Here is a 21,193-nt window from a genome sequence, read left to right on the forward strand (position 1 = left end):
TTTTCTGCAGAAATTTAAAGAAAAACAACGTCAAGATCCTGGTAACACTTGTTTAATTTGAAAGTGTAAAATCACCACAGGCACCAAAAACTCAACAGAATGTAATCATACAAAGATACTGTGTCTTTAAATACCACTTTAATCAAATACCTTTTTATAAGCTATTTAAGGTGTTAAAGGGTATCACTTAGGTCAAGATTCTACTTAATGCATTGGCAGCATCACAACAAGGCTTCCTAACACGCAGTAGGTTCATCCTCAGTGACGAGTGTTTGTGTAGAACCCATTGCAGCAAACATGGCCTGATTTTGAAAACAAGTGCAGTACACACTTGGAAAGGACTCGGTCTATCTGTTAGTGTACCTGGGCATAGTGAAACTGTCATTATCCCATGGTGACAATGTGCTTGGCCTTAAGTGATGCTGCCTCTATTGGACCAGATGGTGGCTGGCTGGCAGCATCAGTGGAGCTGCTGCTCTGAGACTTTCCATGGCACGAAGGAAGTGTCAAGAGCCCTGGTGTGTCTCTAGCTTTTCTCTTTGCTTTTCTCTCTGTCTCATCGCTTCTCTGAGTGTCTCTCTGTGTCTTTGTCCTCCTCTATTTCTGTCTCACTCCCTCTTACTATCAATCTATCTGGTCTCCTGTGTTCAGGGAGATTCTGACAGATCCATTAGAGAAACTGAGAGATTCTATTAGTAGGCAGCAGAATAGCACTGTTGTGCTGGGGAATTCAGCAGCCTTGGAAAGATGAGTGGTGAAAGAGGAGTAATGATGGGGGCGGAGGAGAAGGTGGTGGAGGTGGAAAGGTCAAGGGAAGAAGAGAAAGGAATGGACATAAGGGGAGATAACAAGAAAAAGATACAGAGACAGGGAAGTGGGTAAGGCAGAGGTGGAAAAGAACAGAAATGGTGAAGAATATGAGTCGACAGGTCAGAGAGAAAGATTAGTGTTGGAGCCAGAAGGGAGGCTTGGTAAGATGATATAGCTTGGGATTATTGTATCTTTCAAGATACTAGGGCCCGAAATTGCAACAAGTAGCCTGTGATTTTCAACATGAAATACTTCCCTCTCACTAAACGTAATTAATCAAAGAAAATGCCATATTTCAACCTATGCCCGAGCATATATTGTAGAATTTCTCACAATGTCAGACTCACAAATCTATCTATAATTTGTCATTAACAATCATTTATGAACCTACTCAACCACCATCTGCTGTGTGTGTGAAAATAGTTCCTGGAAATCACTCTTGGGAAGCAGGCCAATGATTTATACACTGTTATTTGTTTCTTTGAAATATATTAACTTATGGCTGGGGATCAACCCTTCCTACTCTCTGATAAAGGCTAAAACATCCGTAACCGATTATCACCACCTGTCAAATGCAGAAAATTGGCATCAAATGCTTGCTCAAAATTACAGTCACGATTACTTATTTAATCTGATTTTGCCTCAAGTTCTTGTATGGAGGCTTGGCTTTAGACAACATCTGACCTTTTTAAAGTGTAATTTCCATTGGGCTTTGTAGCAAAGCATGTTTGTCACATTTCTTTTGGTATCAATGCCAAATCTCAGGTGTTGCATTTCTAGTGACATCTAAACAAGACTGAAGGGAATATTTACAGTACTAATCCTGTCACAAATAACTATCAGATGCCATCAAATTCTTCCATTTGTGCTTACCAAAATTGATGGGCACAGCCACAGCAGTGTTAATTTGAAGACACATCCACTAAGGATCTGTACTGCAAATGTGTGCATAGAAGAAAGTTTAAGTTTACAGAGATTGAACTTTAATATGGTTGAAAAAACTAACAAACATATTTCAGAACAGCAATCATACAGTCTTCTGCCAGTCATATTATATTATTAGTTTATATTATTATTAAAGCACGGTTTGACCTGAAAGTCTGTACAAGTCTGTTTTTTGAGTGATGTTATTAATAAATGTCCTCTCCCTCTTCAAACATGTTCTTAACTCTGAAGAGGTCTTAGATGAGTAACAGCTGCCACGCTGAGAGCTGTGCCACAAATTTTACACCTGCTTGCTCCTGGCCTTAAATTTTCGCTGCAGTTCCCTCTGGTGCAGAGGTGGTAAATCAGGTGCTTAAGGTATTTGTATAAATGTTCAGTTCTCTCCTCCCTGAATGGGAACACCTTAAACTACATATTGCATGAGACCTAATGCAAATTCCTGCGGGGAATCTGAGATCATGCACTACTGCCGTTCTAAAGAGTCCCCAATATCCCACTTTTGTGCTGTTCATATAGATCAAGCTAAGGGTGGTATAATCACGAACCAGCTTGTGACTTCAGACAGCAGGCCGGGATTCTACACCAGAGGTGAGATGCAATGTCACTCTGTCAGCTGTGACGTAAATTTTGTACCAGTAGTCTACAAGCCAAGACAACTGTGGGGGAGAAGATAAGCGCCGATGTAGCTTTGTTGGCTCTTCAAGTATTTTTTTCACTTCATGGAAAATTGGTTAGCGTGGTTCTTCCTATGTGTGCGAGTGTGATTACTAAGTGCAGTCAACATGTTCATGACATCAGGAATGCTTTGACCTGTAAGTTAGAAGCCAAGAGCAGTTCAAGGCAGAGAGGCATGAAGACTTGAGACACTGGTGCACTTTGTCCCAGACTGCCAGCTCACTGTTTTTACACAGAGCATGTCTCCCCTTTGTTTTGCCTCTGGTACTACCTTCAGAGGCGTAACAAAAATGGCCCACCATTCTGGCTTTGCACCTTACACACAGAAAAAAGATGGGATAAGGGTGCACCAATCCTGCCTCAAAAAGGCAGTGTGTAAGGGGCTATAGTTTGAAAGAGGGGTGGAAGAAATCATCTATGCCAAAGTGGAACAGTCATCACCAAAAAGAGGAGGTAGTCTACAACACCCAGTATCATCTTAAAATGCAGTCCTGACATCCTTAGGCAATTTAACACCCAACACCCACCCCTTGACTCATGTGACCTTAGTGACCTACATGATGGCTGGGTGAGGCAGTGACCAACATGTGACCACAATGGCCCACAAGGTTGTTAATAACTTTATAGAACTTAAATACCTAGAACTCCCCACCAGTCAGAACTAAAGACATTTCTCTGATGAGAGGTGCAATGTCTTCAAGATCCTCAGGGAAGTCCATTTGACAAGCTTTGCAGTTTGGATACAAACTACACTCATTAGTTTTCCCTCATATTTAGTCATTGTTATGACTCAGCTTGTTGGGGAAAAGGGAAATTAATACAAGCAACCAGATATAAAAGGTTATTTATTAAAATAATTGGGGTGTTTCTACTAAATCAATTGAAATCACAAAAATAGACTACAAAAGAGAACAACAGAAACCAAAGACACAAAACTTCAAATATTCACTACAGAGCAAATACATTGCCTCATAATACAAATGACAAGGTACAAAGTGGAGTGCAAGGTGCTAATAAATAAGTAGACACTAAAAGTGACTACATAAAATGAGAGACACAATCAAATAAAAGAATAGCAAACAAAGAAAAGACGAAGTGGCAAGCTGCTCGCATTAAACCACAGTGCCCTGAATGAGACCTAAGCTGTGCTTTTAAAGCAGATGAACAGGTGAGACTAATTGGTGGTTTTGGACTGGATCACGGGGCTGGGATGCTGATGCAATCAGTAAGGGAAGGAGTTTGCTGGCTCTGACTTGGGACCGATACCGACCGTGAGTTTTTGTGTCAACCGTGTTTTGTTGGTAGTTTTAGTTCTCTTAATAAAGAGACGGTTTTGTGTACACACTTCCTCGTCTGGCCATTTAATTGAGTTCACAAAAACACTTTTCGGCCGCATTAAGCGCGCCGTTTCTGACCGGTAGTTGAGGAACCAATCCCCAGATGGCCATCTGCACAGACCAACTTGCATATGTTGATTTACCCCAGAGGATGGGGTAAAAAGGCCAGGGCCGTAACATCAAAACTACCAGTATATAATGTTATGACCTGATGATGGTGGTAGATGAAAGTCTGAGTATCACCAAAGTCTGTGCAGTTCAATCTAAGGAGGACATGAATGTCTTTACCCAATTTCACAGCACTCCATCCAGCAGGTCAGAGTGAAAACTGCCGGTGGCAAAATGTGAGATAGATTACATGTACCTGTGTCCATGCTGCTCCCAGGCCACTATTCTGCAGAAGATGTAAATGAGGAAAGCCATAAAATTCCTGCACCTTTCATGTGCATATGGATAAAATGTGAGTAGAATGCTGATATCCTCACACTACTCTGCTGCACTCTGCATCATCAACTGGACAAATTTGCTTTATGATTGTATGACAACCCACCTACAGTATGTAAACTTCCAACAGAGTATCGATTGGCTCTTCTTTATGTGAAGTCTTAAAGTGAATACATATCCACCTTGCACTGGAGACAGTGAGGTTGAGACTGGGAGAAGGAGAAAAAGTACTGTGTCAAACAGAAATGGAAGAAGTTACAGAAGAGGTATATGAGATGTTTCTGTATACAAAAGCCAACAGGGAAAACATATTCTGGAATAGGAGACATTTGATTGAAAGTAATGGATATTAAGGGAGATTAGAGAGAAGCCATTACTGCATCACCAATGACCTTACATTTATACCTACTAATTAACATTTTTCAAAAATATGTTGGACATAACCTTAAGTAACTCTGGGGTTAAAAGTAGTTCTGAAATAAGAATTTTCTGCTTTGTCAAAGGCCAGTTGAAACAAGTTGTGTGGTAGCTTGAAATGGCATGTATACTCTTGTCAAATGTTTTGCATAGTTAGTAACAGATTGACTGTAGCTCCTGGTAACAGCATGAGGGCGAGTCGGCTGGAGCAACTCTCCATGCAGCAACAGATGGTGAATGATGGAGGGAACACACTACAGGGAATTTAGGAAGTCAAGATCAAGGAAGAAGAGGCAAAGGGAAGACAGAAATGGTAAACACAAAAGGAAAGCAGAGAGGATGACAACAGGATCTGGGGGCACATGAGGTAGTGCAGTAGTGATAGTGTTGATATCAAGGTCAGGGTTCATCTCAGCTGTAGTCTAGAGGTCATACTCTTACCATAGCAATCCACTGCACTTGCACAGGAGGCCAACAGAGCCACTTGTCCAGTTGTAGATTTGGGTAAATGTGTGATTATCATTGTGTGTGTGCACATAATGTACATGCATGTACATGAATGAGTATAAATATGTCTATTTATATTCACTGATGCTCACAGTCACCCCCTGTGTGTGTATTTGTGTGTACTGTCGTGCGTTTCATGATTAAAAGGTCACAGCCCAGTTTTTCCTGGGCAGCGACACCTGGCAGCACCACGGAGCAGTACAATTTTGTTTGTGGAGATATTGTTTCAACCCGAGCAGAGGCCTTGACGGGCTGTTGATATAAACTCTCATCAGTAAGTGCTGGTTTTGCATGCAAACAAATTATCTTTTGCTCTCTGATTCCCCAGCAGGATGCAAGCTGTTCTCACATGTTACCCTTTCCTCTTTCCTTAACATTAGTTGCTTTATTCAGCATCGGCAGATCTATATGTTTGCATGTGGGTGGATTGAAGCTGTGTTCATCCTGGTTTTTAATGTCTTTGTCATGGTACAGGGAGTGTGAATCTCTCTAGCCTGCCTGGCGTATCCACTCACTGCTGTGTTGTGGTTTAATGTTTTCTCCTGCTCCTCATTTAAATGTTAAACCTCTTCCTGGGGGGAGCCATTTGTCATTAGAAGGCATGAATACATTATCAAAGCCCTAGTCATCAGAAACACAGCAGCACACACATACTCACTCACACACATGTAACTTTAGTATCTGATGCCACAGAACCAGCTATTAAAAACTCTTAAGAGCTGAGCAGTGTTTGCCTTGAACATGTGGACATACAGAGGACAGTCCTCATTTAGCATCAGAAATGTCTGTCTGTATTACAGTGAGATGACCTCTTCACAACCAAAGAAAGCCTTTTAATTACAGGAATATTAAACATACATGCACTCAGACTGAGTGCCACGATAGCAGCATTCATTACAGTCAGATCACATGTCCTCTGATTTAAATCAAAAGCAGGAGGCAAAAAGAGAGGACTGAATTGTAATGGGTCACAGAACAACAGTGTTTGGTTCTCAGATGGATGTAAAATTAAATAGTACTATGTGCAAGTGTGTGTGTGTATCTGCTTGTGTGTATTTGTCGATCTCTGTGACAGGTCTGCATAGGTTTGTTATTTCTTCACTCAAAGGAGCGATATCTGGCTATCAGTAGCAGATGCCCTCTGTGTGTGTGCACGTGCAGGCACACCTTTGTGTGTCTCCACATGTACCCATGTCCATGTGTGATGTCTGCCTCTGTGCTGCCTCATTGCCATACTGAGAACCACTGTGCCAATCATTGCCGTAATGGACTGAGTAATTTCCTTGTTTCAGGCAGGCCCAGAAACAGTGGTTTCACTGCGAGGTCTCTGTCATGTCACCAGCACACATTGAGGCAGCCTGGCAGGCTAAATGCAGATAGATAAACTCACATTGTGTTTTTAGCCAGCCGTGATCGTGCTGCCTCAAACTACAGCAGGGAAATTGTAAAGCATGATGAGCCGCCATGTCAGCCCAGTACACGAAAGTCCAAGTCTGGCCGAGAGTCAAAGTTACTGTGGAGATGCAGTGTTTCCTGTGGATCAAGGGGTTTGGCATGGGGGCAGTGGAAATTCAGCTTTTCTACTAATGTTTTACAGTATGTTTTGCAACACAAAATGGCAGGGGATTTGTGTGATCTAAATGGATGCCTGTAAAGATTATGCTTCACTAAATATACCAGAGGAAACAGACCTGAAGCAAAAAGAAAACAAAAACACCGGGTCCAGGGGTGATGTGGCTCACATGTGTGTCAGAAACACATTTGATAAAATGGATTTATATCAAGCTCAGGGTGAATTGATCTCAACTGCACCTGTGAATGTAACACGATGTTTTACAGGCTGCCCTGGTGAGCCACTGCGGCATTTAGTTAAATGATTGATTGGTGAGATTGAATTTTTTTGCCATAGTGGCAAAGATTTTACCGTGGTGGGGCACCACAGAGAAATGTTAAAAGCAGAAACACCTGAATGTCAGCATTTACAGATGGCTGAATCTTTTATTTCTTCAGATGTGGCTTTTAAATATGTAATGAAACTCTCCTAAACCTCGATTTCTTGATTAAACAATGCTTGGCTGACAGGGATTTGGGGATTGATCTGTCAGCAGATAAGAGTATAGAAAATGCTAGAAATGTGTCATGACTGCCCACTATAACTCTCCACAGAATCCATTATACTAGGGCCAAGAGAACAGGAGCTAAGAGCAGGCTGTCTCTTTATAGAATGATAAATATAGTAGCAGCTCAGTGTCAAAGAGAAACACTGAAGAAAATGAGATCATCTTAAGAGACAAGGCAGGGAAAAGGTGAAAGGTGAAAATTAAAACAAAAGACAAAATAATGAAGTGAAAATATTTAGGAAGAAGAAGATCAGAGGTTTTGTGAAATGGTATATTGACCAAAATAGAGGAGTTCTTTGCTCACCCCCTTCTTGTTTTTCACTCTATATATCTCTGTCTTGGCAATTCCTTTATGGAGACAGCTACAGAGGTGAGCAGGTTAACTATGTTGTTGAAATGTGTTTTTTTTCCCCTGGCCAATCAATTATGACCCTGTGAAACACTAGGTAGGGGTGATTCCAGTATGGGGGAAGGGTACAGGGATGGGAAACAAGGCATCTTGACCCAGGATAATGGCAGTGTAATGGGATATGCTCTGGAAAGCACAGAAGATCACAGCTCGGCACTGTCTTTCCTTCTGTTGCCTCCCCTGTCTCGCTGCACTGCCTCATTAACCGCAAATACACACAGCCTCTGAGTTTAGTACCACCTCCTCAACCTTTGCCTCTTTCTTCCTGTCCCCAGCTGACTGCCTGTGTCTTTCATTTCTCAACTTGCCGCGGAACCATTTGGGGAAGTCGCTACTTTGTAAACAGGCTCACATTACGCCTGTGATTAAGGAATACCCTTGTTCAGCTTTGCTAGGGAAGAAATGTCTGTCTCTGATGTTGGCTGTTGTCAGGTTCTGCCTCTTGTGTCCTTGGAATACTGATTCATCCATAGTTCAGAGGTTACCGCTGTGCCTGCACGCAAAAACAAACACATCTCTGCCCACTGAGCAAGAGAGCCTCTGTCTGAGTGCAGGGATCCCAGGCAATATTAAAAAAAATAAATAAATACTGAAAAAGTGAGTATATTCAGTAAAGTTAAAAAGTTAAAAAAAGGCCCCCACCTCCACACACAGCACATCTCTATTAGAATTTCTACAAGGGTTTTTTTGTATGTGCAGCAATGAAAAGCTTTGGGTTTAGTTGTAATGACAGGGATCCAAATGAAATGAGATGAGTGGAGATGGAGCGGGATAAATAATGAAAAATGAAGTCAGATGATGGAATCAGGCAAACACTGCTGATGGAGGATTTCTTTCAGTTAGTCTAGAGAAAAAATGTCATTAGACCAACATAACTATCTGTCAGAGAAGAGGCTTGGTTGCTTATAAAGAGGTAAAGGTGCCATCTGTGCACATCAGTGTGTGTGTTTATTTGTCTAGGGTCTATGCGTGTCAATGTGTTGCACAGGGGTTTGAGAGTGTTTTAATTACACACTCACAGTTTCTAAGTTGTTGGAAAGGCCACCACAATTAACACCTTCTGCCTGAGAATTGTCAGGAAAGAGCCATCTGTGATATTTCCTCCCTCCTGTGCATGTGAAAACTCAAAGTACCTCGTATACGCAAACAGTGCAAGTATCATAGTACTATAACTTAGGTTAAAAGGGTAATCCTTTATTTGGAAACTTCAGAACACATTGTGCCTTAATTTTTGACATGGAGAGATGCACCTTTGCTTTCTTGCTCAGGTGAGAAGATCAGCACCACTCTATTACTGTAACAGTAAGGCTACAGCCATAGGATGGTTAGCATACTGGCAATAGCAAATTGGTAGTGCAGTGCCAGCAGAGTTGTATACATGGTAAACATTCAGCCTACTTAACATCAACAGTCAGTGTTGTCAGTGTAATTGTGTTAGCATTCTGATCTTAGCTCTTAAGTAATTATGTTTGTAATACAAAGGTGAATTAGTGTTTTATTTTGCATTCTGCAGACTTTTGGTTTTGATGTATGAAGAGTTTATACACAGTGTTGATCATGATGATCAATTTTAACAAGGTAGCTGTCATTACAAGCAAATGGCAGTGTCTGTGTTCTCACTCTAAAAGGGAAAAAGGAAGACCTAGGACTGCAGGTATACAAATGGAAAACAAAACAGCTCTCGCTCACCAGAGACAACTTATAACTTCATCTAATCAAGACTATAGCGGTCTCTCAATTCAGAGGCTGCATCCTTCAAAGGACAGTCTACAAAAGCATGGCCTATGTAGCCATCATAAACTGCATAGGCCACACCATAGGCTGCTCCTGTCACCTATCAACCTTAACAGCTGCTTTGCTTTCAGTCGGTGCGCAAAGATTTTTGGGATAAACTGAGCCACGAAGGATTCACCAGTTGGAGCCTTCGTTGCCCAGTGAAAAAAGGATGCATTTCTTGGCTGCATTTGAAGGAGCCTTCGAAATGGGATTGCCTTTTTGTGACACTGTGAAGCAATTGGTCTTCAAATGCAGCCTTCAAAGAATGCTTCCCCTGAAATGGGACACAGCAGTTGTCTGATAAGAAGTTACAAATGGCATCGTCATTCTCTGCCATTGGTCTTTTAGTTGTGTTACTACAGCAATAGGCTGAAGGAGATTTCCCAATCTTTCTCTTCTCATGCACTGATTGGCTAAGCTGAAAAAGCCAATCAGACTTGGCTCTCTCACCATCAAGGTCCACCACCAATTTAGTGCCATGAATCACCCAAAAAGCTATTGAGAGGCTTCAACTAGTACCCACAGTGTGAGACACACTACAAAGACCAGTGTGACCAATGCTCACCAACAGTGGCTGATGGCCCACCGTCGGCTTGGTGTGTCATGGGCTTAACTCATATTGGCTTATTGTGGTTTTACAATAGCCAGAATCACACTAGAATAAAATTATATAGTAAGTAAAATATTTAAACTGTTTAAAAAGAGCATAGCCCTGCGATGGATTGGCGACCTGTCCAGGGTGTACCCCGCCTTCGCCCAATTGCTGGCTGGGATTGGCTCCCCCCAACCCTGCCCCCGTGACCCCGTTCAGGGGGGAAGCGGTAGAAAATGAATAAAAAGAGTATAATATGATACAATAATACTAATTATTATATAAATATATACATATTCTTATCTCTTGTCCATTAGGCCATATCTTGCTTAAGTGCTATGAGCAGTTCTTTCATTTGGATGCGTAGACATTTTTTATTCAGATATGGCAGATTATCACTGTAAAAATCATTAAGTAGACTTTATGGGTGCAAACCAAAACAAGAAATCTCTCATGGAAGGCAATTTAAGTTTTAACTAGTACAAAAAGGCTATATAAGTCTACTTTAACCTGTATCAATATCCTTCTCCAATCGCTTGTTATAACTGCCAGCAACTGATAACCTAAACTCGATTGTGAAAGTAATTTGTCAGACTAGCAGCGATGCACCTGCCCCCAGCACCGCTTCTCTCCCCAAAGTCATCTCTCTTAATGACTTGTGCCTATTGTAATTGGCTCTGACTGGTTTCATTTACAGTTCTGATCAGCCAATCAGATTAGCAGGATGTCATGTGATAGTGTTTGCTGAAGCCCTGAGGAGACTGATGAGTGATGGGACAGAATGAAGTGGGTTATCTGAAGGGAGTTTTAACAAGGTCTGGGACTCAAACAGTGGCAAGATGGATAGAGCGAAACTGGAAAACACAAAATCAGACAGGATACTGTGTCCTTCATCATTACAGTGAGTGCACAGAGTGGCAGAAGTAGCTACTCCCTCTCTTAGTACACAGACCAGAAGAAACTGGATTATTATTTATTTAAAATATTATTGCTTAATCAAAAATCAGCAGAGAATGTGGGTTTTTTTCTGAACGGAGTAACTTTTGTTATAGTGTAGAATCTCTCATTCTTGAGTATTTTGGGGTTTAACTATCACACTGTTGCACATCTTTTCTTCCTTGAATGGACAGGAGAAGAAAGCCCAGTCTATAAGATGTCTGACACAAATGTGACCATGTATGTTAAACATAATTAACATTTGAGCAATATTCTACAAAAACTTCAAACTAAGCAAAAATATATTTAGAGATATTTACTTTTTTTTCATTTTATCAGGTTTTTCTGACTCAAAATTAAAGTTGTGTAGAAATTCATCACATGTAATTTTTCTCATTAATTGCATTCCTGTCTTCTTTGTTTTGGTTCCTAAGAAAAACGTATGAGCTTAAGCAGTTTTTTCTGAAGTTTAATATACAGTATATGTTAGAATGTTTCTGTATAGTTTCACATCATAAAACAGTTGTAGCAACAAGCTGAGCCTTGAAACCGTTTTCATTGGCTTCAAGACGATGTTTCCACCTATTTCAAGATGTTAGTAGTTTCACTTCTACCATGTCTTAGTTTGCATTTTGCCTGACGTGCATGCTGTGTAAGCAGATGTTCAGACTGACTGTGGGAAAATACAACTCCCTGCTATGTTTTAACACAAGGGGCTGTGTTGTTTGGGGGCAAGGGGTTGCAGTTGTATAGCAGCGAATGCTCGTGCTAACAAGGTAAACAAACGAGTCCATCCCCCCATATCTGATTGGGCGATGCAGCTCCTTTGCCAGATTATGTAATTGTCCGGTGCGGCAAAGATTGAACCAGATCCAACTTTTTGGCCGTATGGCATTTTGCAGGACCCCTCTGCCATGTTGGTGCCAGCTGCCGAGAACACAATCCCCACAGGAATGAATAGACTGTATTTTTCACACCTTTGAAACTCAGTTTGAATGCTCACTAACAGCCTAAGTGTTAAAGGCTTTGTTCTGTTTTCCAGGCTGTTTGGTGTTTTACTGTGTATAATTTCATTTTCTGTGGTCTGATTTCATCTTCTGGCCTCAGTGTTGGTCTGAATTGGCTGTGCAAACACATTTCTTAACCAAGGACCATACAAAAGAATGCTGTTTGACACAAAGCAAAAGAAATGGTGTATCCCTGTGTGATCGTATACAGACTTCAACATAATGTGTAGCCATTGTGTTCCATGCTGTGGCTTTCAGTTTTAAAAAGATTGGACTCATGTATCAGTTATAATAGATGAAGGGAAATTGGAACATACACCAGTGTATGTGTGTATTAAGGATGAGTACTGTGTAGGTGGTAATAAAGACTTTTTTTGGTGTGCTGGAAGACACAGCAAAGTGACAGGAAAAATATTTAACGAGATTTAGGTAGAATTTGTTTCCGGGATGGCAGACACTTCATACAATATCCAAAATCACTTCCTTTCAAAGCTCTTTTCTCTCTGCTCTCATCTCCTCTCTTTCTTATTTTAGATGATGCCTTCATTTATCTTTTTTCGACTACCTTGCTGTAGTCCACCTGTGAATTAGTCTTCCTGACTATTTTGCTGCAGCATGATGTATTGTGACATTTTCCAATGAGCCATTCTTCATTCAAGAGCCCTGCTCCTGGCTTCCTCTAGTCCCTGCTTGTTGTTGTTATTTCATTTTCTTCATCACCTACTTTTATGTGGCTGAGGAAAATAATCATAGTAATAACAATGCTGAATATTTTTAGCCAAGGGCATCATCCATTAGTTGTTTGTACCTAAGCTGTCCTGGCATTTAATGGTTATTCTAATGAGGAAAAGAACTGTAGCCAGATAAGAATGGTTTTTTTTCCTTTCCTTTTTCAGCTTTGTCCTTGGTGACAAACTCTACAGTTGAGGCTTTTTTAATCTTGTGAATTCACTGGTGGCCACTGGTGCACTTGCCAGACTTATTTCACAGTAAGAGAAACATCAAATGCATGACTTTGCCAAAAATGAAAATGGAATTGGCTGCACTACTTCCTCCTCCAAGTTTGTTGTGCTTCCCGCCCTTACCTCCTCTCATAAAACTTCACTGCTACAACACTCCCCAGCCCCAGGAGGAAAGACCAAGTACAAACAGATCAAGGATTTTTTACTCCCCATATCATGCAGGGGAAAAATTGGTGCACTTCAAACTGCTGCTGGTCACAAACCTGCCTTCCATTCTGCACCAGTGAGAGGAAAAAGTCAGACAATAGAGGGAAAAATAAAAGCTGAAAACACAGGAGTGACAGTCAAACAAAAAGAGAGTATTAGCCTAAAGCCAAAGTGTTGGGAGTGAAACAGTGTTGGGGGTGTAGATAGAGAGATATGAAGAGAAAGAAGGGCACAAAGAGAGAATGCTCAGTTTGAGCCTGTAGCTTGTGAATTAGCCCTGACACCCAGAAGAGTCAGTCAGTCTGCTTGCTCCTCTCATGTCTGGGCAGAAGGGAGAATAGCAGGACTTTCTAGCTGCCAGCCATGAGCAGGTGGAGGTGTCGGGATCAGCAGTGGACGATGGAGATGGAGCAGGAGAGAAAAGCCTAAAGGAGGAGGCTGGAGATGATGAAGTTGGCCTTTGCAGAATTTCTTCAACTTACATTTTTGCTACAACTATAACCTCGCCTCTGCAACTCACGATTTCAAAAAGACTTTGATACTGGTCAAATATTATAGTGCAAATAAAAAAATACCTCTGAAATATATCTTTCCTTGAAATTTCTAAATGTAATTACTCTTTGAAACTTAAATTCAAATTTGCCTGTGATGTTGCATTAGTTTTTCTTCTGTTCTACATATGTTTGACTTGCGGAACATTCTATTACTAAAATGTACTTGATGAAACCATTTTGTTTTTCTAAATATCATGATTGATCCACCTTAGGGATCAAAAATATGTTTCTAGTTCAAAAACCTTGAAATATCACCTCCATCACTGCAATCTCTAAAGCATTTCTTGTTTAAATTAGCATGACATTATTCCTTTGAGGAATTATGTTTTACATCTCCCCTCTCCAGTGTAGTCAGCCAGCTCACACTGAATGGACATGGTTTCTTCCCTTAACTACAAGCCAATCTCACAACAGACAAACCTTAAATTAGAGCCTACAAGTGGTTGCACTGTGGAAGTGGGGCTTCAGAAACCGCCCTCATTTTACAGAAACTGTTTGCAAATGTGCAGCAGCAGAGCACCAAAGCAAAACATTGTGCAGTGTATGTCACCTTAAATTGGGTGGATTGGATCAACTCTTTCCGTGAATGTGTCATGTGTGAGAATAACACCATTACTGGAGGTGTGTGCCTGAACTGGCTGGCAGGGACTTTGATGGAGACAATTAAACCTAATCTCACTCCTTAATTAGTGTAATTTCTGCTCTGAAACCATTTTATCAGAATCAATCCCCACTTGTATAAAGCTGATTTTAGCTTTGGACTGTTAAAATTTTCAGTGAAAATAACACACCATTAATTATCTCATTTGTACAGAAAACGCTGCACTCGAGTAGAAGCTACTTAGCTTATGCAACTTTGGAAACTTTCTCACTTCATCGCTACAACATAATTAAACCCTTAAAAAGGCAGAACAGTCGGTGGAAAAAAGGCCTGCAGAACAAAATACTGCCAGGCTTTCTGTATATATTTATGTCATTGTAATCTGTGCTTTAAATATGACAAGAACATAATTTACTTACATGCAGACAGTGATAAAGGTTTACAGTACACTGCAAAGCCCATGGCTGATCACTGCTGAGGGGAGACAAACTACACTAAAGATAATCTGATATGGATTGTGCAGAGGTGTCTGTCCTAGTAAACACAGAGCAATGGATTTTTAGTCATGATGCTCAAGTGATGCTAGTGTTAGTTTGCTGGTATCTTGACAACTGTTGTATGGACTGTCATGAATGTTTGTACAAACATTGATCACTTCTCACGGGATGAATTCTATTGATTTGGTGATCCTCTAACTCTTCCGTTAGTGCCACCATGACGTTGACATTTTTGCTTTTTAGTGTACACATTCTGGAGGGGTTATCACAAAATTTCGAACAGACATTCATATCCGCTTCAAGTTCAGTTGTATCACTTTTGATGGCCCCATAACTTCCCATTTAATGGCACCATTAGATCAGAAATTTAATTTGTCCACTTCTTTGGTTTATGACCAAATTCCACCAGTGGTGGTAAATATTCTGGTCTATGATAACTGAAAAGAAGCAAATTCAATTAAAAAAAATCATCAATTATGGCCATAAAATAACTGATTTGTTAGAGGGCTTAATAATAACAGGTTCATAGGCCTACAGCTCTGAGACTTAAGGGAATTGTGCATTATAAATGAAAATATCTGGAACAGTGTAGTACTAACTATAAACACGTGTTATTTGCTGTGGCCGCTGCTTCATTCCTGCAGATCCACCACCATGGCCATCAGGACCAATGGTTTGCATTTGGAACATAGCAATTACTAAAACAACAAAATAATTAAGTCCCTCTGAGCACACGTCTTATCTGAATTAATAGAAGAAGAGATTGAAGCTTCAAATGACACCAACATGGCACTGCACGGCCCGATTATGCACACTTCCTAAGAAGCAGTGAGAAAAGAGCTTTGTCGTCATTATAGTCTTACTTTACAATGTGTACAATTTGTGCGTTGTGTTCTTTGGGCTCTCAGTTTTTCACAGTTATTATTTTTGTGAGAATTGTACATGGAGATTGAAAATTAGACAGCAACTACTCTCTGCTGTCTGCCAGAACACTTTGATGACTTGATATCACAATGAATACATTTTTAGCACTGAATAACTGCAGCAAGACAAAAATTGTTTGCTTTTTACTTAAAGGTTTCATTACATTGAAGTTTATCAGATTTTGACATTACACTAAATTGCACCACGTCTCTTTTTGCTTTAATATAATCTGTTTTACATTTTGTGTTCTTTCTAGTGCCTAACATGCAAGGGTGGGCAGACATGTTGTACCTGCAAAGATGCATAAATATCCTGTCTCCTTTAGAAACCTGCAGTGTGTTTAATCAGAACTTTGGTGGCAAAGTGGTGTGAGACAGAGGTCAGCAGACAAGCTCTACTGATGCTGAGGCAAGCTGATGCTGGTGCAACAGAGAAAAGGTGGAGAGGAGTGATTAGGTGTGAGGAGCAGTCATTTAGGAAGACAAACAGCTTCATTTAAAGCTAGCCAAGCACAGAGACAGACTCTCCCATTCTCACATGGGCTGAAATTTGCATGTTTTCACTCACAGGAATCCAATACTCATCCTCACTCTCTTCATCTCATGTCTCAAGTGACAGTAGATTATTTAAGGTCTCGCCTGAAGAGCTGATGCCTCTGATTTGCTTTTGAACACATTCCCTCTTTGCTTTTGCTGAAGTAATTTCTCTTCTGGTCTTGATCTGCAGCCGATATTGCCACAGCCGTACTTTACTTATCTATGGTATATAAGGGCTGTTTGCTGTTTTGTTTGCATGCATGCAGACAAGCAACCACGGGCAGAGATAGCAGTCATTTCATGATTATTATACAGTAGAAATGCCAATCTAGCTACCATCACATTTTGATTTGATCATAGGGTCTTAGAATTACAATTCAGTGATGGTTTTAAAGCTGGGAATAAAAAAGTTTTGAGTTTAGCAAGCAAACAGATCATGATGATTATCTGCCAAACATTCCCAGCAGTTCTACATATTCTGCAGACTGCCATAAAGGAATCTTTAGCAGAAAATATTTTTCTTGCAGGTGAATATATATAAGCCTGCCTCTGCCATCCATCCATCATTCATTTCTTTTTTGTTCTTTATGTTGTTGTACCCAGCTTGTGCTTTTAGGGGGTTTATATATACAGTATATACTGTATATATATTTATATACATTCATGTGAAAAAGAGTGGTACAGTTTGTAATTGATCCAGGTCATGTGGGTTTGTAGGAATGCAGCTACCCAAAAGTAGCCTCTTGTATCCATGTGGGTAGGTGTTACTACCATTATCCTGGTAAATCAGTGCCTACGGTACATCACTACACTTGACATAAAGTGTACTCATGCATTTAGCCAAATAATAAATATTTAGCACTAGGACACTTGTTTCCATCGCCCTGCTGGAGGGGTGTAGCAGCCTGGGCAATGATGCTTTTGTTAAAGAGATTGTGCGTGACTAAAAACACTCAGCATGCTGATGAGAACATTTTCCATGTGAAATATTTTCAGGTATATTTCACATTTCTGTTATTTAGCCTGGGGAATTATTTTCAAGGTAAGCAGTTTGTGTACATGTAGAGAGAGAAGACTGAGTAGCATTAAGTGCTACACACTATATAACATTGAAAGCACAATGTCATACACCCACATTCCTGCCCTGTTTATGACCAGGACATCAGTATTTACACATTGTCTAGACACTGGTACTGGAAGCTATTAGAATTTAGGTTCATGTAGTAACTCTTCCCCCCGATCTCTATTGGATTTGGTATGGTTCCACGAGAAACCCCAGAGCAGCGACAGCTCTTTCTATCAATACATCAAGTTAATTAATGTTAGCTTAATTAGCTAGCTACAGTTTTTAGACTCTAACTGTGTCAGTTATCAATTCAGCCATAAGAAAACGATGACAAGTGCCCAGTTATTCTTCTGTTTATCTCTAAATTAAATCAAAGCTCTGTTTGACAAATAATAATTTTGAATTTTGAGTGGTAAATCTGTCACCATTATCACATACAAATCTAGATCATTTTATTCTTATCAGTTTAAAATTTGGTTCTGTAGACAATGATTCTCAGATCAAGCCTGTCTATTGTTAAACTGGAATAGAGTTATTTAATCTAAGCCATCTAAGTCACTTATCTCATTAGTTAGTATTTAATGTTTGTTGTAAAAAGTTAACTTTCACCTAATCAGTATTTACTGCTGTGTGTGCAGCTTTTTCAAACAGCACCATAAACATCCAGACAGGCTTTCATTGCAGCGTCCCATTTATTACACACAAATCTTCACTTTTTTGTCTTCCATGTCTGCCCTATATTGTCATTATATATACAGAATATATCAATTTTTTTTTTTTTTTACTTTGAAAAGGTGGAGGAGACCCATTTTCCAGTTACAGATCTTGTCTTAAGGTGTTAATTGCTGACTGACCTCTGGAGCTGTGTGGGTTTTTTAATAACCTCTAATCGCAGTGAAACTAAGAGTAGTAACAGAGGAGAGCCAAGATGCTTTTTAACTAAGAATCTTCAATAAGTTGTAATCACATATAAATACAAGTGTCGACTCAAACTGCTTTTTTTGCAAAACATGAGCCGCTGTGATTCATGCTCTTCTGGCATTAAAATGACACATGAAACAAAACATGGTTTTGTTTTGTTTGTGTTAGATTAGGTCAGACGAGTAGAAAAGAGTACGACTGATTTTATTAGTCTTAGATTTTATCTAAAAGCATGTCATCATTGCAGAATGGAAAATAGTTAAAAGAGAATCAACTGTAGAATAATAATGAGTACAGCATGTTTTACTGCAGCCCCACTGTATTATTATTTTCTCACATCTGCCCAGATCATTACAGTTCACATTCCTCACACACTTTCCATACAGTATAGCCCTAAATTTGCTAATTAGATCAGTGGAGTCTTTTCCTTTTTCCATATCCTAATATCTATCAATTGTGTTTTATGTTTCCAGGCAGCCCCCCAGCCACAGGTACCGGCACATTGGTCATCAACCTGGAAGACTACAATGATAACGTCCCCTATGTGGTCCCATCAGTAGCACAAGTATGTGAAGACGCCCATGATATGAATGTGGCCATAGTCGGGGGGCGGGACAGAGACCTCCCACCCAATGGTGCGCCCTTTAAAATAGAACTGGGAAAACAGCCTGGTCTAGACAAGACATGGAAAGTTACCAGGGTAAACTGTGAGTATCTTTTTTTTAAGACATGTGTACGCTCTTAAACTGAATGGCTTTGGACATATTAACGGAGTTTTTAATAATTAAATGTTTCTTTTAGGCTACTGAAAAACATCAGAACTTTGAGCAGTCAAAACATCCTTAATACACTTTTGTGTGGTCAGACTAAATGACAGATACACCATTTATGAAGTACGTGATTTAGTTTTTAGTTTTTTTTCCTTATTGTTATTCTTTTTTATAAGAATATGACTAGAAAAACAGATGTAAAGTAACTAGTGGTGTGTGTATTTCAGCACCACAGAGAGCAGTGAGGGGAGAGAGATCATTTTACTCTGTGCACCCTCCTGTGTGAATATGTACACCTTTGTATTCCTGAGTGTTAAGGATCATACATTAATTACTTATTTATTCTCTGCTTTATCAGTGTGAGAAGGAAAACCAGGTCCCTTCAGTGGTGATGGCAAGAACTGCATGTATGCTGGTATCCTTATTAAAATGAATTAGTGCCGAATCACCCTTATGCATGAATCATCAATAAAAATCAATAACAGCCTAAATTTATGTGTGATCCACCATGATAAAAATACAGAAAAATGTAAATGGCCTATAATGCTAAATTATATATTGTCAATATTTTAGACCAAGACCTCCCAGAATTTTGCAAATCTTCTTTTCATGGGAACCCGTATGTTATTATGGGGAGTCGAGCTCCCCCTAGATGCCCTGTAGTTTGCACCATGCCCTCACTATTTTTATTTTTACCAAGACCTTTCAGCTTGTTTTCACCGATTTGCCAGAAATCACCCTGGCAAACGTAGGAATAAAAATATGAATGAAGGAAGAGAAGGTTTGAGAAGGCTGATAGAAAGCCACCAAAGAATATCAAAGGTCCATTCACTGGGGTTTTATGTCCTGTGTCGGTGTTAATGAGTCCATACAGAGCAGAGAAGTCTTAACTGCAGATGTGCTCATGGATCACTTGATAATTATAAGGAAAACATGATACATGGTGTGAGAATAGACAGACAACCAAGGTACTGATTCAGGGTTGTATGACCAGCAGTGGTGTCTGTGTGTGTTTGAGTGACAGAGCAGAGCTAAAACTTGCCCAGAGGTATCAGCTGTGACTGATAGAGGGATAGGGAGATACAGACACTCCTCAATCACCAGTGCCCAAAAACATAGACAAGGCCAGCAGAGAAAGAGACTGCTCCCAGTGAAGTGGGCAGACAGTGAGCTTGTCTCAGCTCTGTGTGCACATACAGTAGTGTGCACAAATCATAGGCCACCATTAGTTTAGCTGTTTTAGTAAGGTTGTAATGATCAGCTTATATTTATTTTTCAGTCTCTTTATTAAGTTTCACTTTCAGAACAAAATGGCTTCTACAGTCCAAAGTCAATATTTAGTGTGACCTCCCTTTGCATTGAGTACAGCTTGAACTCTTTTGGGGAGACAGTCTTGAAGTCTTGAAACCATGACAGACCCTCCAGTACATTTTACTGAAGGCTGCTACACCCTTTCTTACTCTCTCTCCAATTGTTTCTCACACATAGTGTTGACAATTGCACCTGAACATTTCAAACTTCCATTCATCGCTCCAAGAGCATCTTGTCCACTGATCTTTGCGAGCTTTGGCATTGTGGCTCAGTCTTTTCTCCCTGTCCCCTTCTGAAAAAGTGGCTTCTTGGCTGCTGTCCTTCCACAAAGGCCATTCATGATCAAACTTATTTAGACTGTGGAAGGATCAACTTGGCATCCAGATGAAGCTGCCAGATGCTGAGCCAGTTGTTTTGGTCTTCCTCTCCTGTTTTTGCCCTTAACCTCTCCAGATTCTTCATATTTCTTTAGAACAACTTGAATACCACACCTTCAGTGTACAGTTTGTTTGTTGACTTTTTTTTCTGACATTTTTGTGTTTTTAATACTGTGTACATATTGTCTAATTGTATTCTGATAAATAAATATAGTCTTCATAGCACTGCTAAAACAACAAATCCAATATTGGCCTAAAATCTTTGCAGAGTACTGTATGTGTGGAACCAGAGGTAGAAGGTGGTGCAATTCCTCCAGAGTATAATATAGTTCTGTGTAAAATAAAAAAGATGTTTGCATGCCCCCACATGCAGCTACTGGTCTTACACTGCCTGATGGTTCTGACAGTCAGCTGTTTGTTGATTTGTGTGATTTAATGTGATCTACTGACTCAGGACAATAGTTAGATGGTGTAGTGTACAGAGAAAACATT

At 40.1% G+C, this 21,193-nt stretch overlaps 1 protein-coding gene across 2 annotated transcripts in view; it reads left to right on the top strand.

Annotated features, from left to right (window-relative positions):
* Positions 1–21,193, top strand: part of cdh13 (cadherin 13, H-cadherin (heart)) — a 403,886-nt gene that overhangs the window by 323,405 nt on the left and 59,288 nt on the right. For both annotated transcript variants that reach the window (XM_020603006.1, XM_020603005.1), the window contains exon 13: positions 18,717–18,950. In XM_020603006.1, coding sequence (XP_020458662.1) covers positions 18,717–18,950 — 234 coding nt within the window. The remainder of the gene's footprint in view (positions 1–18,716; positions 18,951–21,193) is intronic.

Source organism: Monopterus albus, unplaced genomic scaffold, assembly GCF_001952655.1.
Source record: "Monopterus albus unplaced genomic scaffold, M_albus_1.0 scaffold59.1, whole genome shotgun sequence".
NCBI lineage: Eukaryota > Metazoa > Chordata > Actinopteri > Synbranchiformes > Synbranchidae > Monopterus > Monopterus albus.